Source organism: Syngnathoides biaculeatus, chromosome 14, assembly GCF_019802595.1.
Source record: "Syngnathoides biaculeatus isolate LvHL_M chromosome 14, ASM1980259v1, whole genome shotgun sequence".
In the NCBI taxonomy this organism is placed as follows: Eukaryota; Metazoa; Chordata; class Actinopteri; order Syngnathiformes; family Syngnathidae; genus Syngnathoides; species Syngnathoides biaculeatus.
Genome location: NC_084653.1, coordinates 26,713,798 through 26,737,283, shown reverse-complemented (window position 1 = coordinate 26,737,283; position 23,486 = coordinate 26,713,798). Strand labels below are relative to the sequence as shown.

The 23,486-nt window shown below is 48.2% G+C and overlaps 1 protein-coding gene across 4 annotated transcripts in view; it reads left to right on the top strand.

Moving 5' to 3' along the window:
* Positions 1-23,486, top strand: part of si:dkey-100n23.5 — a 109,711-nt gene that overhangs the window by 48,427 nt on the left and 37,798 nt on the right. For all 4 annotated transcript variants that reach the window (XM_061841221.1, XM_061841222.1, XM_061841220.1 and 1 more), the window contains 2 exons: positions 6,870-6,948; positions 18,508-18,555. In XM_061841221.1, coding sequence (XP_061697205.1) covers positions 6,870-6,948; positions 18,508-18,555 — 127 coding nt within the window. The remainder of the gene's footprint in view (positions 1-6,869; positions 6,949-18,507; positions 18,556-23,486) is intronic.

Below are 23,486 nucleotides of genomic sequence, written 5' to 3'. Positions count from 1 at the left end.
AAATTGCTTTAGCGTTAGCGATCCGGGCACCATCTGCTGCTTTGGCGTGCTTTCAACAGTCTGCGAGCACTAAAAAGTTGTACGGTTCGGGGTTTAATATTTTGCACAGTGAACAGAAACACCCGCAAAGGTGCGCTGTCACAATACAAACGTGAACTGTTTGGTGGAATATCCTATTTGGAACAATATGTTCAATTATGAAAGGTGATTTGTTTCTTGACTGTTGTTCGAAGGCAGCACTGTGCAGGTCTCCTTTTTTTTTCTTTTCTTTTCTTTTTTTTCTTGTCATTTTTGCCTTTTTCGCTCGTCTCTGGGCATCTGATGAGCGGAAATTGGTTGTCACGGAAAGAAGAGTTTTGATCTGTAATCGTAGCATTCAAGCTGTAAGTTTGAAAAATGGCCGTTCCTCCTTTTTCCATAAACGACTTTCTCCGGGCGGCAGATTTACTGAAATGCCTCGAGAGCCTGCGAGTTCCGCCAGAGATCGTTTTAAAACTTGCGTGGAGCGAATTCTTCGACGCAACCTTTGGACTATACGTGCTCCTTTATTGTATTTTATTTTTTTTATATTTGCTTGTTTACGTTCCAGTTTGCGCCGGGCGGCCCTTTACGCAATTGGCCGAACGGGTAGATTGCGATCCCTGGCAGTGCGGCGGGGTCAAAGTTGAGTCGCCGCAGTCGAGCGCTAACCAGGAACGACGGGTCCCTGCTGCACTCTCATCTTCCGCTGAGCGCTTCCATTAAGGCTCCTTTCATCCGCGCCGCGTCCTTCACTTCACAGGGAGGATGGAGGGATGGGGGGGGGGGGGCGGAAGGCTGAGGCGGAGGGATTCAATCTACGCGTGTGCCTCTGAAGATCTTTCTCCAAGTTTCGAGTCTCTCTCTCTCTCTTTCTCGCTCTCTCTCCGCTGCATGCACGCCGCAATCCTTCCCACCAACTCTCCTCCGCTGTTATCCGTCTTTTTTTAGACATTCATCTCCCGTCAGCCCCTTTACGCTACGCTCGCTCTATTTTTAATCAGCCCGCGCCGCTTTCTAATTTCTCGTCGTCTCTCTGTTCCTGGCCTACTGCGCTCGTTTCAGCCCCCCCCTCCATCTTCACCTTTATTTCCGTCCTCATCTTTGTCATCCCCTGCCCGCTCGGAATCTCCTCTTTCCTCCCTGCCTCTATTTCGCCTCTCCGCTCGTTTTTCCCTTCCCGCCCGCCTCGCTCCGGCTCCGGGTAGCGCGCAGCTGTAGAGCAAGGCTCTAATGGCAGATCATTATCATGCTAATTAGAGCACTTTGTAGCTGCCGCCCGTCATTCTCTCCACCCCCCCCCACAACCCCCTCCCCCGCCTCCTCTGGCTCGCCGTCGTTAAAAATGCCACCCCCCCCCCACTCCGCTGCCGCCCCCGCTCCCCGCCGTCCGCCCACCCCGTCCCTCCGTCATTAATGGGATGCGCGCCGCTGTAATTGGACGCTGTTTATTCCGGAGAGCGGCTTATTAAATCACACGAGGTGAAGCTTGCGTTGGTCCCCTAAATCCCCCCCCCCCCACGCACACACTCCCCCTGCCCCCCTCCCTCCCTGGAAATGCTTTCATCATTGTCCCATGCCACTATTGAACCCGCACACACACACACACATGTGCGTGTTCAAAGAGGCGCTGCTTTGTTTATTGATGTTTCCTACCAGACTTGAGGGAGCGCGTATAAAAAAAATATATATATATATATATATATATAAAACAGCGTGGCGTTTCCCGCTGCGGAAACGGTGCCGCCGGCCAGTTTCACGGATTCCCGTCGTCAGTGAAAACTTGTTTGAATGTCATTTTTTCCAGTTTCGTGCCAAACGAGTGATACCGACGCTTTCAGTGGCCATTTATACTCATTCAGACGGTGGACTCCGTGAGTCAGATCCCCGCTGAAAATTGACCAATTTTTTGACCAATTCCAAGCTAAGTTTATGGGAAAAATCAGCCATTGACGTTGTACGACACCCCCCCCCCTAAAATTGTCCAATTTTTTTGACCAATTCCAAGCTAAGTTTACGCCGTACAAAATCCAATTTTCCGTTATTCATAACATTAACATTTCTCACCAGACCTCAGATCAGTGAGCATCACAGGATGAACATGTTTCTGGGGTTAGTTTAAAAGTCGTAACGTGAAAAATGTCCGCGTATCACGAGAGACGGCTCCATAGCTCACGAGACCACCTAAAATTATTTAGCGTGGGTGTCTTTGCGATCAACAGCACGTCTGGCGCACAAATCCGGGGCCAAAGTCCGCGTTCCGGCATTCCCGGGAGGAGTTTTGTCTCCCTGCGCTCGTCTGGGTTTTTCTCCATTATGTCCTGTAATGGACTGGCGACCGGCCGAGGTCGCAGTTCACCTTTCGCCTTAAGTCAGTGGCGGATATGCTCCAGCTGACTGTGACTCCGAGCCGGAAAAGCGGTATGAAAAATGAACGAATGTCTGACGCTGCAGGTTTCACGTCTTAAGATGCGACGGAGAAATCGGCCGCAGCAAACGAAGTCTTGCCAAGGCTAACTGGGTAAAAAAAAAAAAAACAATGCATGTTTGTGTTTGGGCTGCCAAAACCGAACCATCAATGCCCGAATGTCACACGAGGACGATTTTTGCTTTGGCAAATGTCCGGCACTGTTGGCAGTTGAACAGGGCTGCTCAACGCGTCGATCGATCGCGAGGCAGCCTTGGTCGATCCAAAAAAAGACGTCAGCCAATGTTCCTTCTAAACAGCGCGCGTGCGCAATTGCTCACCGCTGATGCAGTCTCTTTGCGGATATTTTGCGTTGGGCGCAAAACATTTTTTAAAAATCCACTGCAAATTGAACATACAACTATTCAGTTTTTGGCATTTTGCAATGTGATTGAGTGAGTGAGTGAGGGATGACTGGTTGTTAAGTCCAATGGCACAATTCACATACGTACTGTAAAAAATGAAAAGAAGAAGCCACTGGTTTCTTTTAGGCAGTACAACAACCGCTGCTCTGCCACACTCTCTTTCCTAGTTTATCTTACACCCCCTCATCTCCCCCCCACTCTTAAAGACGATAAAGATAATTACAAATGTTACAGTACTTACGCGGCCCATCAATGTGTTTTATAATGACAGCGTCCACAGTCTGGGCAACGTAGAGCAAAGACGAGCTAGACATGCTGCTTCGGTTTACTTTCTATATTAATGGAGAAAGTTAAAAAAACGAAATGCCGTTGTTTTAAGATGCAATGACTGTCGGAGTATGTGAATAATGGAAGAAAAAGTGTTTAAACTGAGCGAGATTTTCCTTTTTCTGAGTGGGAAAGGTCTGGTCCGAAGCCAAAGTAGAAAGTGCAGGATGAGATGGTGTGTCATTTTAAAATTCCACCTCGTCACAGCCTGATCCAGGATGAAATAGCAGACAATGTAGTGCACAAAAAGCTAATTCTGTATTTTAAATATAGGAGACAACATAACATTAACCTTAAAACGGTTTGGGAGCATCGTCATCATCATTCTCCCCCCGTCGGTACCTCACGAGAGGCTGGCTGCTTGAAAAGTAGATCTTGGGGTGAAAAAAGTCTGGGCACTCCTACAATAGACATTTACTCCACATTGCTGTCGAGTACGGTACTGTACATCGGAATCCAGAAGCGAGTTTATTTCAAGACGGCCGAGACAAGATGACATGTAACGGACGGATCAGACTAGAGGACAAATTTGTTCTTTCACGGTGGTACTGCGAGAAAATCCAGTTTTTTACAACGAGTGGGATTTTATCAGGTCAACTGAAATGCGACCGGATGCAGTTTTCCACCGTGGGGATGTCAACACGAGCGGATCGAAGAAACTGCAGAGATCTACGGGAGGTTAAATTTGTTTGTTTAAAAACTCCAACTCGATAGCCGGCACGCGCGAGGGCGCTTCAGGACGCCGTGCCGACTTCTCGTGGTCGGCCGGGAGCGCGCGTGTCACGCAGAGAAAGGCGGAATAGTGAGGACGGAAAAAAAAAATTCAGCCGGCGTGCGCTGCCGTGGCTCCTGCGGAGCGCCTGGAAAAGCTCCAGCCACCGGTGGCTCGTAGCGGACATATTTTCACCAGTCGAGGACGGAAGTTCAGGATTTGCAGACGTGAAAACAAGGCGAAACCAAGCAGCTTCCATTCTTCCCAGTCGTAGAAGTATGATTTGATTGACGGTTGAGCGGGGCGTGGTTTCCGCCCACATTCCGCGGACATGGCCGGATCATTCTCGAGTGGAAAGAGAGAGAGAGAGAGAGAGAGAGAGAGAAAGCGTTTCCACTTTAAACAACTTTGAGGCTTCATTTTTGTCTACTTTCCGAGTCTTTTCACCGCTCCAATTTGACGGGGTTGTTGACAACACTCTTGGCTGCGCCATGTCAAATTATAAGAAATTACGCTTCACACAAGAGACTTTTATTTTTATTTTTTTTTCTCCTCTCTTTTTTTCCAGTGATTAACATTTTTCAACAGTCAGGTGTCAAGTGCGAGCGTTCAAATGCGAAATTCTGACGTGATCTTGGTAGTTCCGCCTGAAAATGTTGTTTTTATGCCGCGATATTTGTGGTGAACTTGTTTTTACACGAGCGTTCCGGGTAAGAATCTGAAACGTTTGCCGTGCAGTCCAGGACACTTTTAGGACAGCGAGAGTTTGACTCCGGGTCTGATTTATTTCCAATTGCAAAAAATTGTTTCCCAACCGGAGGTCGGCCAGCGTCCTTGAGCAAATTGCTTTCAGCCGTTCTACAAATTCCCCGTGAGCTTTGAAATTTATCGCGTACTCGGTTATCCGCGGAAAATGTCGGCCGCTGAGCCGGTTAGCTCGTGGCGGATGTTCACGCCGGCTGGGGCGCGCCCGTGTTTTTGGGAACGGCGGCTTGTGCGGAACAGACGCGGGGCGTCCGCGAAGCTGCCTATCAAAGCGAGACAAAGGCCCCGTTTTGTGATTACAGGGAGAGGTTGAAACACCTCCGAGCTTACATCACCTCCCGAGAGGTTGCATAACACAAAGCTGCCATTCCAACAAAGCCATCAGCGCCCCCCCAACCACCCGCCTCTCGCCTGCTTCGCTTTCTTTCATCCGGTCAGAAATACCTGACGCGTTCCTCGCCGCCCGCCGCCTCCCCCTCGATTGTCGGCGCTTCATCCCGCAGGAACGCCGCGCATTTCCGCTGACTTGGCCGCCTTTTGTCTCTCGCCTCCTCGGGGTCCGCCCGGCTGAAAGCGGGTCGGCCGGCGCGGCGTCCGTAACCCTAATTAACCGGCCGGGCCGGCCTACGCGGATGAAGGATAAGTGGGGCGCGAGTGGTCAGTCAGGAGAAAAGCTTTGCGGGGTTCCCACGGGTGCTCGAAATTGTTCAAAAGGCTTCAATTGTAGTGATGCGTTTTTTTTAGGTCGGAAAAGTGCTTCGAGTTTTCTGTCGACAGCTTTAATGTTGCACACAATGTTGTTTGCTATTTCTGGACAAATAGCTAGCTAGGTTTGAGGGGAGAACTTAAGACTTCTCGCAAAAGGTCTGGGAAATACTTCCTTCGGGCAAGCTGAATTGAAAAAACTGCGTAGCGTAATTTCCGGTTTACGAGCCGCGACTTTTTTCAACCCTGCGGCTTATGCGCTGATGCGGCTAATTTGTGCTTTTTTTTTTCACTGCTGCAAGGGGGCACTCGAGCGGAAAAGGTAAAAGTGAGACCGGTGAAATATATGTGCCGAGGAAGTGACTTTTACCAGCCTGTTTTTTTTTTTTTTTTAACTGGCCCTGTTAGTGCTGCGCTAGCGTTAGCGCTGTGCTAGCGTGCCGCTGCAGGTGCGGCTTGTGTATGTACCAAATGGTATTTCCTTTACAAATGGGCGAGGCTTATAATCGGGTGCGCTCTGTAGGCCGCAAATGACGGTAATCTTTCTAGTTAGTTAATTTGACCTCAAGTTTTAAATGCATGTCGAACTGTTCATTGTTGTAGTACTTTTTGCAAAAGGGGTTCTCGGTTAATACTGGAACTGACAACTGTCAAGTTGACAAGTTTTCTAAGTTCTGTTTTTGCTGCACTTTTCTCAGATTAATTAAAGTGAAGCCTTAACGCACGATATAGTTTTGGAGATCCCAGCTGACGTGTGTCAGCTCCACAATGTGTGCGCGTCGTATTTTAGCTACTGGGAAGTTACGTGACTTTTCTTAAACCTCGTCTGCCTTTATATATATATATGTATATTTTTTTTTATAATAATAAAAATTGAGTTTGTTGAAGTTTAATCTGCAAACATTTGCCATAAATATCTGTAACAAAAATGTAGTCAATTTCAGACGATACCCGTTCATTCTGGCTGAAACCTGGAGCAAGGTTCTGCCTAAATTTGGTCTTTGTTATTAAAAGCATTTATGCCTGTCTAAATTTGTAATTTACCTCGGATATACGCAGCTAAGAGCTGTCTCGAAAAGCGCTTGATTTGACCTTGGATGAGTCGCTGGAATCCGATGAACCGCAGCTGAACGGACGGAGGATGGGCGGCGCAGACCCAGCGAGCGTTTTTCACTGCGCTGAGACCGCTAAAAGCTCTCAGCCCAGGATTTTTTGCACAACCTTGGAAGACACGACGCCGAGATCTCATTCATTGCGGAGCTCGATTCAAAAACGGGGCTCGACGGCGCTTCGAGATCGGCAACGTTTTTTCCCGTCATGTCCTTTTACATGGAAAAAAAGTACAATGCAATGACGGAACACACGTGCATTATTACACATTTTGAGTTTTTGTGGGTTCAACGGGGTTTAATTTTGCGTTTTGTGGACTATCATCTCTTATGCCTTCACGTAGATGCCCACTCCTGTTACGTCCGACATTCTTCATTCTTGTTTTTGACTCTCCCCGCAGATGGTACGTGCCGCTGTTTACGCTCATCCTGCTGATGATCTGCTGCTACGCCAGGATCATCTGCGTGGCCCAAAACCGGGTGAGTCTGCGCATTCTGTAGGCTTTGTGACCTTTTGAAGGTAACGGGGGAGATGAGGCCACGGAATTACGTTGAACCGAACGGAGGCAAACGCGAGCCCTCGGTCGAGTCGACGTCCAGAAGTGCGCCTATAAATAACTGACATTTTGGAGGATTTGCCTATGTTGCCTCGTCCGCCAGGTTTGTCTGACCTGCCCGAAGGCGTTCAACATGCGACTCGCAACCTTGCAGAACTTGCCGATGAACCTACAGCACCCTCAAAGTCTTATTTTTAAATGTTTTTTTTTTTCTTCACACCCTTGGTTTTGTACGCATCCACGCGAGCTTGAATGGAAATGAGGCAATTTTTGCATTACTCCGCCAAACCGTTTTAGTCCCAGGCAAATTTACGCCAAGCTAGCTACAAAACCAGTTTTTACGGAAAACAAGCAACTGTCAAAGTTGTGAGTCCACAAAGCTGGACGTTGGTTTCCTTTAGTTCATAATGTTAAAGATGTTGGTTCACAACTTCATGCTAGTTTGAAATACAGTAAAGACTCGGTTCTTGAACGTCCTCGTTTTCGAATAAAAATTTTGCGATTTTTTTTTTTTTTTTTTTTTTTTGCCTCTGTTTTCGAAGGGTTAAAATCGGTACTCGAACGCCCCCGACAAAACCCGGAAGTAACATAATGCGTGCGGCGCAAGCAGCTGACCCACCCACGACGCGCAATGTTATTGTCAATTCGACCGCCCCCTGAAACAAAAATCGGATATGACATAACGCGCGCGGCGCAAAAAACGCACTTTTATTTATTCTAACGCAGCCACTGTACATAGACGTGTCCTGGTTTTTCTTCTTCTCTAGGACTACTGTATTAACCCCCAATCATGGTTCCAAAGAAGGCAAATTGCTTATTGAAAGTTATTCTGCACTTTTGTCAATAAAAAAAGTTTACAAGGCTGGGGGCCGAGTCGCAATCGCTCCCAGTCTAGCATTTTCTACTACTAAAGCATACATTTTAAGCAAAAAATAAATATATTTCTTCAATTATTTTATTATATAAAGTATTTAAACTATGCATGTATTTCTACTATGCAGTTTACTATCAGGAAAAGCTAAAAAAAAAAAAAAATGCTTTAAAAAGCCTCATTTTTTTGGACTTGGAACGGATTATTTCTTTTTCCATTCATTGCAATGGGAAACATCGATTCGGTTTTGGAACAAATCACTTCTCGAACCGTTTTCTGGAACGGATTGTGGTCGAGAACCGAGGGGTCACTGTATTGGTTAAAGACAGGTCAGTACATCGGTGCACAACCTTGGGTTATAATCTTAATGCCGATGGAGTCGCAGTCTGACGGGATTTCCTGAAGTTTCAGGTGGCAACGATTGGACCTCTCAATTTGGTTTGACTCTGTTTTGCTCCAGAATAAATGGTACGCTACTTTTATGACACACGACCGTGAAGTTTCCACTCTAAAACGCACGTGAGAGCACACGCGCAGCCGGAGGTGATCGGCAGCGCGAATGCGCGCCGAGTTGCTTTTTAGATTTCTTTTGATTTTCTTCATCCTGTGTGGCGCACAGCAGACGTGGACAAATCCAAATCCCTTTATTGCAGGCTATTGTTCTTGTTGTCTTTCTTGGATAAACGCTGTTGCTCTTTGGACCAAGCATCCTGTTTGCGCGGATTGATCTCCCCCTTTGGCTGACATGGAAGCTGTGTTCTTTTTCCATTGCGAAGGTGCAGTCGAAAAAGCCCCGAGGCGGCATTCCGCAAGGTCCGCGTAGCTGACATTCCCGTGATATGACAGCGCTGTGCACGAAGCCCAGTGGCGCATTTGACTTCAGAATAAGTTTTTTTTGGGCTGGGTTGGGGGATTTCTCTGATGGAGAATTGCCAGTGAAGTCCGAGGTACAATCAGCAGCCATCTTTTTAAGTTGAGCAATCAAGTCTGTGTTTTGCCAACGTTTTTGAAGCGTTTTTAAACCAGTGTCAGTTTTAAGTGTCTTCCGTTGTGGTTTGTTGTCTTTGAACGACACTCGGATACTTTGTATGCTCTGTACGCTGATGTCCCACACTGACGTTGTTTATTTACATGATGGATCTGTATTGCGTTGCGTATTATTCACACGGACAAACATCATGAACTGTAATTTCACTTTTTTTAGTGTTAGCGTATATCAGGGGTGCTCAATGTGTATTGGTTGATCGCAGGACGGCGTGCCAAAAAAAAAAAGAGACTGTCAGCCAATGTTCCTTTTAAAGTGCGCGCATGCGAAATTGTGCACCGCTGACGCACTCACTTTGCAGATATTCTGCGTTGCGCGCAAAAAAAAATAAATAATCCAATGCAAATTGAAAGTATAACATACAGATATTGACTTTGTGGCATTTTGCAATGTGATTCAATGAGTGGGGGATGACTGGTTGTTACGTCAATGACACAATTCACATACATACCGTAAAAAATGAAAAGACAAAGCCACTGGTTTCTTTTATGTAGCACACGGAACTTTGTCTAAAAACGACCGCTGCGCCGCCACACTCTCTTTTTCCTAGTTTAACTTACACTAATTTCAAATGTTACAGTACTTACACAGCCCATTAATGTGTTTTATAATGACAGCGTCCACCACCGCTACTTTAGTTAGCAACACAGTCTGGGCAACGTAGAGCAAAGATGAGCTAGACATGCTGCTTATGTTTACTTTCCATATTAATGGAGAAAGAAATGCTGTTGTTTGAAGATGCAGTGACTTTAGGAGTATGTGAATAATCGTAGAAAAAGTGATTAAACGGGACGAGATGTTCTCTTTTCCGAGTGGGAAAGGTCTGGTCTGAAGCCAAAGTAGAACGTGCAGGATGAGATGGTGTGTCATGTTCAAATTCCTCCTCGGCACAGCCTGATCCAGGATGAAACCATAGACAATACAGCTGCTTGAAAAGTAGATCTTGGGGTTAAAAACAAGTCTGGGCACCCCTGGTGTATATTAACCTTGAATGTTAATCTTGTGTATTAACCTTGCATTGTCGCATAGCACGCTACCCTCTTGTGCATGAACTGAATTTGTGGCCCTAAGGTGAACCAATGTCGTGGAATCCTTTAATGTAGTCGTAAACCGCGCTGAATGAAAATCGCGACGTAACATTCTGCAGTGTAGTTCTGTGCTAATATCTGGAGCTAACAAACGTGAGCTAACGAAGATGCTACACTATACAGTCCTACACAGATTTTGCAAGAAGCTAGCGCTCTCTTAGCAAGGCGTTGAAAGAGAATACCTCGCTATGGTCACTCGGCGCCTAAAAAAAAAAATGGTGTTCACCTGTCTCGCCCCCCCCCCCATCTCTCTACCCTGTCATTTTTCCCCCCTGTGCCTTTCCCGTCTCGCTCCACCTGTCTCGCCCTTCACTCTGCCGTTTTGCATCCTCTATCACATTTATGAAGAGCTGCGCCTTTATCTCCCCCTCCGCTGCAGGCTGTCTCACTTGAAAGAATCTCAAAAAGCTTTGAAAGCGGGGAAGGTAGGTGGCGCCTCGCTCGTCAGAGAGACAAGGAGGGAGGAAGGGGGGTGGGGGCGGGGACGGCGACGGCGCAGGCTGGACGGAGACGTTTTCGCATAGCGAGAGAGCGAGATTGCGGGAGATAATTACCGCGTAGCTCATTAGTCTTCCAAGCCTGTGTCGACGCTGTGGCTTTACAGAAATAAACACTGAAGGGCAGCGTGCAGCTTGAGACTTAAATTGAATGTAATTTATGATTCCGCCGTTCTGTGTGTTCCTCGGCCATGTCCAAACTAAAAGCCTTTGAGATTTGTTTTTTTTTTTTAACCTCCACTTTGCGCAACAACTCATCTGAGTCACACATGCGTCCGTCTGTCCCATTCAGGGAGGTGGTGGGTCTATCCCATCCGTCCGTCCGTCCGTCCGTCCATTTTCAACTGCTTTTCCTGGTCAGGTCGCGGGGGAAGTAGCTTAACCTGGGGTACCCAGACTTCCCTTTGCCCAGCCATTTCTTCCAGCTCTTCCGGTTTACCGAGCTTCTGATCCGTTCTCTAAGGGAGGGACCGCTTGTATCCGGGATCTTGTTCTTTCGGTCAGGACCCACAGCTCGTACCCATACGTGAGGTTAGGAACGTAGATCGACTGGTACATTGAGAGCTTCGCCTTTCGACTGAGCTCCCGATACAAAGTCGGCATCACTGCAGACGCTGCAGCGATCCGTCTGTCGATTCTTCCCTCGCTCGTGAACGAGACCCCAAGATACTTGAACTCCTCCTCTTGGGGCAAGACCTCATCCCCGACCCGGAGACGGCACGCCACCCTTTTCCGACCGAGGACCGCGGTCTCAGATTTGGAGGTGCTGATTCTCACCCCAGCCGCTTCACACTCGGCCGCGAACCGCTCCAGTGAGAGCTGAAGATCACGGCTCGATGAAGCCAACGCGAACTAAATCCGTAAACTAGCCGTGTGAACTAACGCTGTGATGTGAACTCTAATGGAGTGAACTAATGTGAGGAGCATCGGCGAGTTTTCTTGTGCGCCGAGATTGTACGCTGACGCCAAGCACTGGCGTAGTGACCTTACACATTATAAAACTGTTGTTGAGAACTAAACTGCCTTTCCGAATCAACATCGTTAACAAACCTTGCAAGCTAACCTCGCAAAAATTGTTCTTCCAGCATCGCTCGCCTTCGTGTGTCAGCATTGCGTCATTATAACGTCCTGGCTTGACATTTTAAATGTCTTCGCGTTCAAATGTTGTCGGTACGTCGTGCCCTTGCATCGCGTCCTATGAGATATGATTTGTGGAGCAACGCAGCTATCTAGTTTATTAGTTTTAAATGCAAACAGGAGCAAGGCGCGATTAGCGGCATGTAGCTTTAATTTTGTTTCTTCCAGCTGTAATTTTCCGACTCCACGGCAGCTGAAAGGGCTTCTCTCGTTTGACACTTGGCAACAGTTGCTGCATTAACGCCACCATCAGAACGACGTTAAGTGAAACTCTCGACAGCGCCTGCCCGACTTTCGTGTGATTTTCTACCTTGCGGTCAGATCACGATCAATCATCGAGCCGTAACACTCGGAACAACAATTTACTGAAAGCGAAATAAGACACTGCGGCGTCTTATTTTTTTATTTTTATTTTTTGCCCATGTCTCCGCTCACTTTGTGTCGCAGGCGTTTCCGACCAACACACCGTGAAAGAGTTTGGCCGGTTCCATTTGAAATGAACTTTTTATCAGGCCGTTACAGCGGCTGAGCCTCGGCCGCTATTAAGAGCGGCCCGACTCTACTTGCTCATCCTTTCCTATTTTCCTAACAAACTAAAGCCAACATGGCAAAAAAATAAAAAATAAGATGGAAAACGCTTCTGTGACGTTGCGAATAGCGTGACAAGTGTGTATTGGATGAGGCTCGCTGGTTCGGTTCGGTTCATTTTTTTGCTGTTGGTTGGACCGACAGTTTGCAGTTATGCAAAAAAAAAAAAAAAATCAATTAAAAACGTTTTTGTGGATCAAGGATGAACAAATTCATCTTTGGCACTCATCCCTTTTGGACATTTGAGCCACTGTGGCACAAATAAATGGTTTTCCGCTCGATTTTGGGTTAAAAATGGCTTTAGTGACTTTCCATATTTACGGAAATGCTTCTGGCAGTCAGTCATGAATTTACAATTTGAATTAACGCTGTGAACTAAATTCATGAAGTATGTCCCGAACGAATGTGGTCAACTAGCATCGTGCACTGAAGTTCTGTGTTGATGTTGTGTCCTGTGCTCGCGTTTTGGACAGCAATCAGTCAAAGTTTAAAGGTCGAGTGTCGTGCCTATAAACATTTGAAAATAGATATTGTCATGAAAAACACATAGAACATTATTCCCTTCAATGTCCATACGAAAAAAAAATACATATGAGCGGAGAGCGGGTCATCCAAAAATGCGGAAGTCTCTTTCGACATCCAAGTGGCGGCCATATTGCCTGCGTCGTCTGTTCATTGCGTCACACCGTGACATTCGCCATTGAAAACACGCCGCGCCACCTACTGTGGGACACGGAAGCTCTTTTCAAAGAAGAGAACATCTCACAATCGAGTGAAGTCACCGGGGCAATGTTACCCTATCGTTTCGTGGCATATTTTGATGATATGCGGATCACTTCTAACTAACAACAGACTCCCAGACGGTATGTATGAGCCATGCTCGGCGCCGACGGGCACATCGACACATTTAGCACCCCTGACTTTTGTGCGCGGATCTTTAGTTATATTTTAAGAGGGTTACACCCCCCCCCCCAACTATTATTTTTTTTTTTCCGGAGCTCTATACACACCTAGCTGTCATGTGGAACCCACGAAGCACCCGTCTTTTGGAAAAGTGTGAAGAGTGAATCCATCCTCCCGGGTGTTCGAACAATACCCAGCAATACAACGAGCCGGCATTTTGGCTAACACGAAGGGACAACGAGCTAACTTCCAGCAAGTAAAACGAGCAGAAACACACGAGATTGCTTGAGTGGGCGTCTGCTCCTGACGTCACTTCCTGCTTCTTCTCGAAAGCAAATCCCTCGAGAGGATGTTCATGGTCAAAAATACATCAAAATCATGTTGTGTGGTGAAAAAAACGGATAGTTCCATTCCGGCTGCCTTTTTTTCCCCCGTTAATAACGTACTAAAAATCATGCATTTCATGACTGGGGCACTTTAAAAAGCGCTTCGAATGCGAAAAATGTAAACCAAAATTATTCACATAGTTAAAATCCACTTATGTGGCATAGTAACATTTGTGTACTGACGTCGTGAACTAACTTTTTCGCTAACATCGTGTCCAAACCTTGAGGAAATTTAGTGAACTCACTGCGGAAACTCCAGTAGCATTTTCATACGTTTTCACGTCATGGTGAACATCGATGCCACATTGTGCAACTTAAAAACACAAGTACCACCTCGGGTTGCCTGGCAAATTTAAAGCTGCAAAAAATGTGTGTGGTGGGGAATCAGCAAGGGAGTCATTATCTGTCCCGCCAGGGTGGTCTTATAGCGCGCTTGAAGTATTTACGGATGCGATTTGTCCGTGCCCGCCGCTTCCCTCCACCGCATCTCCACACTTAATCTGCTGATGTGCTCGCCTCGCCGCGGCGTGGCTTAAGAGAAATTGCGGCAAAGGTCAGTCAGCCGCGTCGGAGTCTCGGCGGCGGCGGCGTTTTTGTTGATTCTGATGGATAGCAGGCGCTCGCCGCTCAAACGCGCCGCGCGGTCACACTCGCGTTCGCAGTGACGGTCGGGGCGCCCGGAAACCATGGAAACATGGAGTTAATAAGTAGCTTGAATGGATGAGCCGTGCCTGCTCTCTTTTATTGCGGCCTTGGTTGTTTGTGCACGTGTGTCGCACTCCCCCCCCCGTCCAAAATTTGCCTCTGATTTCTCGTTACATAAAATGTCTGACTCCCCCCACCTCCATTCTACCATCATTACAAATCCCACTCGTGTGTTTGTGCGTGCACGTGCGTGTGTTGACATTTCCCTGCGTTCCCCCCGGAGAGGAGACAAAAGGAAAAGTATTCCCATATTCTCTCTGGAGTAAGGCGTCTGCTGTGTTGCGCCCCCCCCCCCTCCCTCCACACGCGCACACACACACACACCCCAAAAAAATAACCCCCCCCTCTCTGTCTCTCTCTCTCTCTCCCTTTAGCACATCTTCAAAGATTCCCTTTTTCCCGGTGTCACGTCGCGAGCTCGGATGCGGATCATTTTCCCCCCCCCACAGGTGGGAAGCGCTCCCATCCGTCCTTTCGGATCACGAGTGAGGGATTCTGCATCGAAGCCAATTTTCGGCCCGCTTGCGTTGCCGTTCTGCGTAAACGGCGCCGCCGCGCAACGGGGCCACAAAGACGACCCGGGAATTTTCTCGCGCGGTCGCGAACGAATGAGATTATTACAGTGCGGAGTCTTTTTGAAGTGTCCCAAATCAAGCGTGTCCTCCATCTTGTGTCCTTCCTGCTCACATGGCGGCTGTCACACGGCCAGTAAAAGCCACCATTTTTCCGCCTTCTTTCCGGCGACGCCGTTCTGCATTTAGGGCACCGGCAGGGAATGGCTTTGGAAAAGTTGACTGGGAAATGTTCTGCCTTAGGCGCTAGTAACAGAGCCATAATGGCCGCCCCTTGCACAATGTCTGTAAAAGCGATGAACTTCCGCTGGCTTTTTTTTTTTTTTTTTTGCCTGTATCTGTTCCATATAAAAAGCAGCAACGCGGAAAGTTGCTTCGCTGCCTTCGTTGTGTTTGGCCAAATCAAAAAAAACCTCTCCTCCATTTTTGCGTGTGGAATTTTCCTCCTTCGGGTGTAGTCGCCATAATGTCAGCCCTTTTTCAAACTGCTCGCGGACCGTTTGCGGTGTGGCGTCTCGGTGCAAAACAAGCCCTCGGCGTTGGGAGGAAAGTCTTTTCTGGAATGTGCAAATCAAGCCACTGTTTTGCGTCACACACTCAGGAAAAAGCTGCCGTATTCCGCCTTGATTCCATTGTCGCTGTTCTGCATTCGATGACATCGACGCAGAATGAGGGGACTTCTCCCTTCGGTTTGTCCCGTACGGGGTCGCCGCAGCGCGTCATCTTTTTCGATCTCGTGCATCTTCCTCTCGTAACCCCCCGCAGTCCTCATGTCGTCCCTCACCACATCCATCACCGTTTTCTTTGGTCTTCCTCTCTCGCACGTTTGCCTGGCAGCGCCATCCTCGTCACCCTTCCCCCAATTTACTCACTCTCTCTCTCTCTCTCTCGCTTCTGAACACATGTCCAAACCATCCAAGTCTGCTCTCCAATCGAACCTTGTCTCCGAAACCTCCAACTTTGGCTCCAACTTCCCTCTAATGAGCTCATTTCTGATCCTATCCAACCTCGAGAACCTCAACATCTTCATTTCTGCTACCTCCGGTTCTGCTTCCTGTTGTCTCTTCAGCGCCACCGTCTCTAATCCGTACATCACGGCCGGCCGGCCTCACCGCCGTTTTGTAAACTTTGCCCTTCATCCTGGCGGAGACTCTTCAGTCACATAAAGCACCAGACACCTTCCGCCAACTGTTCCACCCCGCTTGGACCCGTTTCTTCACTTCTTTACCACACTCTCCATCGCTCTGTATCGTTGACCCCAAGTATTTGAAGTCATCCACCCTCGCCATCTCTTCTCCCCGAAGCTTCATTCTTCCCCCTCCACCTGTTCTCATTCACGCACATATATTCTGTTTTACTTCAGCTAATCTTCATTGCTCTCCTTGCCTCCATCTTTCTAATTGTTCCTCCGCCTCACAATATCATCTGCGAACATCACGGTCCAAGGGGATTCCAGTCTAACCTCGTCCGTCCGCCCATCCATTACTACCGCAAACAGGAAGGGGCTCAGCGCGGATCCCTGATGCAGTCCCACCTCCACCTTAAATTCTTCTGACACACCTACGGCACATCTCGCCGCTGTAGTGCTGCCCTCAAACGCGTCCTGTACTATTCCTGGTCCCTGCTCTCACTGCAGATCTCAATATCACCTGCGAACATCAGGGTCCAAGGGGATTCCAGTCTTATCCAAGGGGATTCCAATCTAAAATGAGTAGACAAAGGCAACTGTGTAATTTTCAGTATTTTTACGGAGACGTAAAAGCAGGCATTTGGGCTTTTGTCTCCACGCGACCCAGAAATGAGCTACCTTTGTGCACGGTGTAGTGCTCCCTTTCACGCAGCCTATAAAAGCAAGTATTTCCCCTTTGTTTCGTGCCGCTGTTGTGTATAAACTGCACAGACGTGTAATAGGGGAGGATTTAGTCAACCAAGCGGTTTTCCAGTTTTGAGTGTCAGAGCCGTAACAAAAGCCCCTTACACGCCGTCATTTTCGATGTTGCACATTTCTGTAGCAACGGCACAAACACTGAATTGGGGGACGAAGTAGATAGAATAGAATAGAACTTTGTCACTGTCATAGGACCGATGTTACATAGCTCACAATTTGAGCTGTGAGGTAAAATTAAAAAAAAAAAAAAAAGAAATAGGCATTTGGGCACGCAATTATCAAAAGGGCACACGTATTTGCCAAAAAAATATTGTTGACATCTTGTGATGGTTTTTGCCGTTCGGTATGAACGGCATCGGGGTGTGACGTGTTTTTTTTGAATGTCTAAATAGAGCTCGTGCACGTGACGTCACCAATTTCACGGCGCCATATTGCCGGTCAAAAAGAGCTGCTCGAATGTGAACCGCAGCAGAATATTCACAATGCACGAGACTTGTTGTGCTGTCGGTTGAGAGATATTCAAAGAGGTCATTCGATAGAAACCAAAATACCCACACGACTGTGTGGCGATCGCTTCACTTGGGGTAGGAATTATTCTTCTCAATCTCAAATTACCGAAAAGTATTTATAATGCCAGGTTGACTCATTTGAGAACAATGCGTTAAAAAATAAAATAAAATAAATAAAAGACAGGGAGTCGTCTGCAACGTACACGGAAGCGCGTTGCGGCCACACTTTAAACTTTGCTCAACCTCTCCCTTTTTTTTTTTTTTATAAATATGCATTGTTCTCAAATGAGTCTTATGCCTATTTAAAAAAAGAAAATAAACCGTCGGTCACACAGAGGTTTTTGTAGGTTAACGTGTGTCCCCGACGCGCTTCCGTGTACGGAGGCTGAAGCCTATTCCAGTGGTTTATTTTCTTTTTTTAAATACGCATTGGAGTCATGTGAGAACAATGCATATTAAAAAAAAAAAAAAACGTCTGTCACGGAGAGGTTTACCGAAGTTCGTGTGGCCGCAACACGCTTCCGTGTACGAGCAGCCGACTCGCTATCTTTTTTTTTTCCCCAATCATAGTTGATGAATGCGAGTTTGTGTAAAACCAGGGGTCATTTATTGAAATATTAGTATTTGTATTGAAAAAAATCTGAGGGGCTCCATCACTATGTGGGATTTATCGCTGATTGAGAACAGATCCAGCAACAAAGTATTCGTACGCGTCCAGACTTTTCTATGCTTTCGAACTCTTCCGTGTAAATCTCGACGGCTTACTCACCAGATCCACGTGTGGCTCCAGTTGTCCAAGACTAGCGGAAACGCGTGAACAGTCCACTTTCTTATGGGCGAAAACATCGATTTCGCCATTAAATATGGGTCATCTATGCCGAGTGGCTCTCATTTTTCCACGTACCTTCGTTTATTATCCCCTTCTAAACGTTTAACGGTATCAGCCAAAACTCTGGGCGTCACGCGTATTTTCGATTTGTTTGACCGGCACTTCCGGCCAGTCACGTGATTTGATGACGTAGGCGCGCGAGCTCTGTAAGCGGGTATTCAAGCTGTAAGGTAAGCCCTTCACACACCCTGTAAAAGCTGCATTTTCTCGACACCCCCCCCCCCCCCCCCATGATGCCGTTTTGTATAAAAATCACGGACACGTAATGTGGTTGCGGGGGTTAAGTGGATCCGAGAATCTTCTGCCTTCAGAGGTAGAGCCGTAACGGAAGCACGCTGCTTTTATTTCGGGGGGGGTGACATCCAAATGAAACCTCTGCTCCATTTTGTGTCCTCCCCGCACAGATGCAGTCGTGGCTGGGAACGTTCAACCCGGAGCGAGAGCGACGAAAGGTAATGAATGACCCGTCTGACCGACACCCCCATCCCCCATCCCCCACCCCACCCCGCGACGCGCGCACAGTAAACGTGAGGATAAGAGCGTGTGCGGGATTAGCTCCTGCAGTCACGCTGAGCCGGTTTCAAAAAACAGCAGGGAGCGATTTGACCTCCTGACTCGCCGACTGCGCCGGCGCTTTTGCATGTATATGAATGCGGATGTGCACATAAACGTGCGTTTAAATCAGAAGTCGTCGGGGCCTCGCTTTGACCTTCCTGAAATAGCGGAGGGTGGGTGGGGTGGGGGCGGGCAACGCGGCCAGCGACACGTAAAGGATTTATTCTTAACAACCTTTCGCTGTGCCTCCAAAATGTTGCCGGGTGTCAATTTTCCGTGCAACTGTTTTGTTCGGCTTCTGAGGTAGTCGAAGGTCCACTGTCGTGAAATGCACGATTTTTAGTTCAGTTAATGAAAAAACGCCAGCCGGTATGGACCCATCTGTTTTTTCACCACAAAACATGATTTTGACGTATGTGGCTTTTTGTAACTCCCGCCACGAAAATCCTCTCGAGGGATTTGTTTTCCAGAAGAAGCAGGAAGTGACATACAGGGCAGTAGCGCACTCAAACGGTCTCGTCTGTTTATGCTAGTTTTACCTGCCGGAAGGTAGCTCTTTGTTCCTTCGTGTTAGCCAAAATGGCGGCTCCTTGTATTGCTGGTTGTTGCTCGAACGCTCGGGAGGTTGGATTCATTCTTCGTACTTTTCAAAAAGACCCGGTTCGTCGTAAAAAATGGATTGCACGGGGGTAGGAGAGGGATGTAATCATCTCAGAATGTAACAAAAGATCTGCGCACCTGAGTCAGGGGTGCTAAACGTGTCGATGTACCCGTTGGCGCTGAGCACGGCTTCGGCCAGGGTGGCTCATTCCGGCGGCGGAGAGGTGGCTCGGACGGGGAGGCCGTCCGTCTAGCCGCGGCGCCCTCGTTGCTCGCGGGCAGCGTTGTTTTTACCACTGTCGCACGGAGGTGGATTGGACGGGGAGGCGGTTTTGCCGCATGTGGTTTGGCCGTGATCCGCGTGTCATCTAATGATGGCTTGTAATATCGCCCCGGTCACTTCACGCGATTGTGAGATGTTCTCTTCTTCGAAAAGAGCTTCCTTGTCTGAGGGGGCGTGTCCGTCTCCCACAGTAGGTGCCACAGCGTGTTTTCAATGGCGAATTTCTGGCTGTGACGTCACAGGCAGTAATCGCAGCCAATATGGCGAAAAACTTGGATGTCAACTTTGCGCATGGATGATTTATTTTTTCGTATAGACATTGAAGTGAATAATGTCACATGTATTTTTCATTATCATCTATTGTAGAATGTTTATAGGGATGACACTTGACCTTTGTGAACGGCAACGGACGCACGTCGTACGTGTAAACGTTGGCATTTTGCCTCATTTGTGTTTCGTTGTTTTACATAAGATAAAATGAAATAAATGCGACATCGAGGGGGTGGGGGGGGAGTCAATTCCGAATATTTTTTTCTTTCTTAGATATCAGAGTTGTAACATAAAGCAGGCACTTTTCCTTTGTTCTGTCTCCTTTTTTCTGTATAAGCAGTACCGACACTGAACTGGAGAGGGGGTGGGGGTGGGGGGTGGGGGGGGCGGCGTCAAACCAGCAGTTTTCCACATCAGAGATTGTATAAGCGCTGTAACGGAAGCCGCGCGTTCTCACTTTTTTTTTTTTTTTTTTTTTCCTTTCCCACGGGGGGTTTTTGTACGAACAACCCGAAACGGAACGAGAGGACGACGCAGTGCTGGCAATTTTCCAGCTTCGTGTGCAGCAGGTCGAGGTTGTCAGGCGCTTCTCTTTTGACCTTCCTGAAATAGCAAAAAGGGGGTGCAGGGGAGCGTGGCGAGCGGCATGTAAAGGACGCCTTTTAGGGTGCCTCTAAAAGCCGGCATTTGTCAATTTTCCATGCCACTATTATCCATAAACGCCACTAAGGCGGAAGAGGGGCAAAGAAGTCGGGCCAGCAATTTTTCAGCCGCTGAGGTCGTATCAGAGCCGGAACTGAAGCGCATTTCACACCGCTTGTAAAAAGTTGCCGCGTTTCTCTGCTTTTTCTTGGGCCGATCTGCGTGAACTGAGCCAGCGCGGAACGTTGGAAGTCAAAGCCGAATTGTTTTTGCCGTCGGATATCCGATCGTTCGCTTGTTCCCTGCAAAAGTCAGCGTTTTTCCACCTTTTTTTCCTGTGCAGCCGTTCTGCGTAAACGTCACTTGGAGAGAAGGAGACGACGGCAATTTTCCCCTTTGCCACTAGGACCAGAATCCATGTACGAAAGAGGCTCTCATCTCGGGCTTTTTTTTTTCCCCCATCCATCCATCCATCCATTTTTTTTGTTCTCACTCGGGTCGCGGGGGTGCCGTGGTGACGGTCTGAGCGCTCCCGGTGCTGAAAAGTCTCCCTGTGATTAACACACAGGCGCGTGCATTTTGTCAACGTCCGGCCAGTCTGAAACATCCCCCGTCCGTGCTTCAACACGTGCCATTCGACAACCGTGGACGTCTCGGAAAGACGAACGCAGCGAACGTACATATACGTGTTTTTAGCAACTTTTGTTTTAAGGGCAGGTTCGGATATAACGTATGTTAGCTCCCTCGATGTTGAAGAAGGGGAACTATGGGACCGGGAGATTTCCCAGTAAGCGTCTGCTACGTACCCAGACTTCCCCTGTTAGTAACGCATGCGCATCCATCACAAGGAGACTTTTCAGCACGGGGGAGCGCTCAGACCCGTCACACCGGAGCCCGGTCGCAGGGCACATAGAAACAAACAACCACTCGCACTCACATTCGCACCTACGGGCAATTTAGAGTCTTCAATCAACCTGCCACGCGTGTTTTGGGGATGTGGGAGGAAACCGGAGTCCCCAGAGAAAACCCGCACAGTCACGGTGAGAACATGCAAAATCCACAGAGGTGGGGCTGGGAGTCTAAATTTCCTGTGCGACAATAATTTTACATACAATTATATGATTGCGGGATGCTTTGTTGCTTGGAGGAAGTACACACTGTTGCAGTAAAAAAAAAAAAAGCCTGGGGGCAGGGTCGCTACAGATACAGCAATGCATTTTAAGCAAAGAATATATTTCTTAAATGATATAATTACATAAAGTATTTAAACTATACATGTATTTCTACTATGCAGTTTATAATCAGGAAAAGCTAAAAAAAAAAAAATAGTTTGTAGGGTTGGAACGCATTATTTCATTTTCCATTCATTGTAATGGGAAGACGCGCTTCGGTTTTCGAACGTTTCGGTTTTCAACCGGCCTTCTGGAACGGATTGTGTTGGAGAACCGAGGCAACCACTGTATGCCAAAAAGACAAGGAATTTGTTTCCGGTAGCTGGAGCCACTCGAGAATGACAACCGATTTGACAAGAAATCCAAAGCAGAGAGAGTCACTGTGCAACGAAAGGTTACCGGGACTGCCGATCCGCTTTTTACATTTTTTGGGGGGACGTTTGTGCAAATGATGCAGACATCTAAAAACACGCTCAAGGACGGAAGAATAAAACACGTCGCACGCAACCTGCAAGCGACTTCGGTCCGTCGAGGGTTCTTTTGCAACGCGGCAACTTGCGTACGCACATCGCGTTGTTCGGCACGTTCGGCGCTTCATTTTTCAATTACACGTTTATGATCGTGAGAAGCCAGAATTGAATTTTGAATCATCACCCACCCCTGATTTACACCAAGTCTTCCGTGAGAAGAAGAAAACCGGGAATTTGGGTGCTGATCACCTTTTTTTTTTAGACTTTCAGGCCGAGCCTCCTCCAGCAACTTTCACAGTGACGTAGCACCACAGCTAGGCTAACCGTTAGCTTAGCTATTAAATACATTCCTGTTGCGTGTTGTATACACGTTGCATGACTTAAACCGATATGTTTGCCAACAGGGGGTGTCAGTAAAGCAAGTTTCCAGTGTCTTCCCAATTCCTCTTTTGCGGAAAACGCGTTTTCGACCCCCGAACAAATCACCCGGCAACAGATTGTGTCGGACCTTGGAGACGGCGCTGTCATTTGCTAATTATCATCCCATCTTCCTCGAGCCTCTTAACGTAATCACACCCCGTGATTAAAAGGTTAACGCCGACGCCGCCTCTCACGGTTAGCTGAGCGAGCGCAAACACGACTGGGCCGCTCAGCCTCGCTCGTTTCCCTTGAACGGGGCCCGGCCCGGCCCTGCCCGGCCCGGCCCGGCCTGCCCGCCCGCCTGCGGGGTTCAGGTGTGGAGGGCAGGTCGGGGTGAAGGTTATGTAAATGCTGCCCCTAAGTGGCAGTTGTAATTACTGCACGCTGAACCTGTCTAACCCCGGTGTGTGTGCGTGTGTGTGTGTGTTTGTGCTCGCGTGTGCGTGCGTGCGTGCGTGCGTGTCTCTTATGTGTGCGTTTGTGTGTGTGTGTCAACAACACACGCCTGGGCAGAGTGCAAATAAGTCAGCGGTGGTTTTTGCCTCTTAAGTCGCCGCCCCCCCCCCCCCCTTCGCCAAACACAACCTAACCCCCCCCCCCCCCTCCTCCTCGCCGCCTCCCTCCGCCTCTGTCACTCTTGTACGCGCAACCCGGCATGAATAAACCAGCGCGCCAGGTTCATGGGCATGAATATTGATGAGAATTTATGCACGCGCTGCGACGCTTTAAAACAACAACAACAGCCTTGCCGATCGCGCTTGCCAGCACGGCGGGCCTCGCGCGCCTTGGTGCACGGCGCCAATCGTAAACGACAGAAAGCGATTCCGGCCGGGCACACCTCTGTCTCCGGCGATTTCCGTTCACGTCAACACGTCTTCCTCCGTCTTTCTGTTTTTGTGTGAGTCAGCCGGGCTGCCGCCCCCTCTTATCTGTGGACGCGTGCGCGCGCGCGCGGCGGGAGGACGATGACG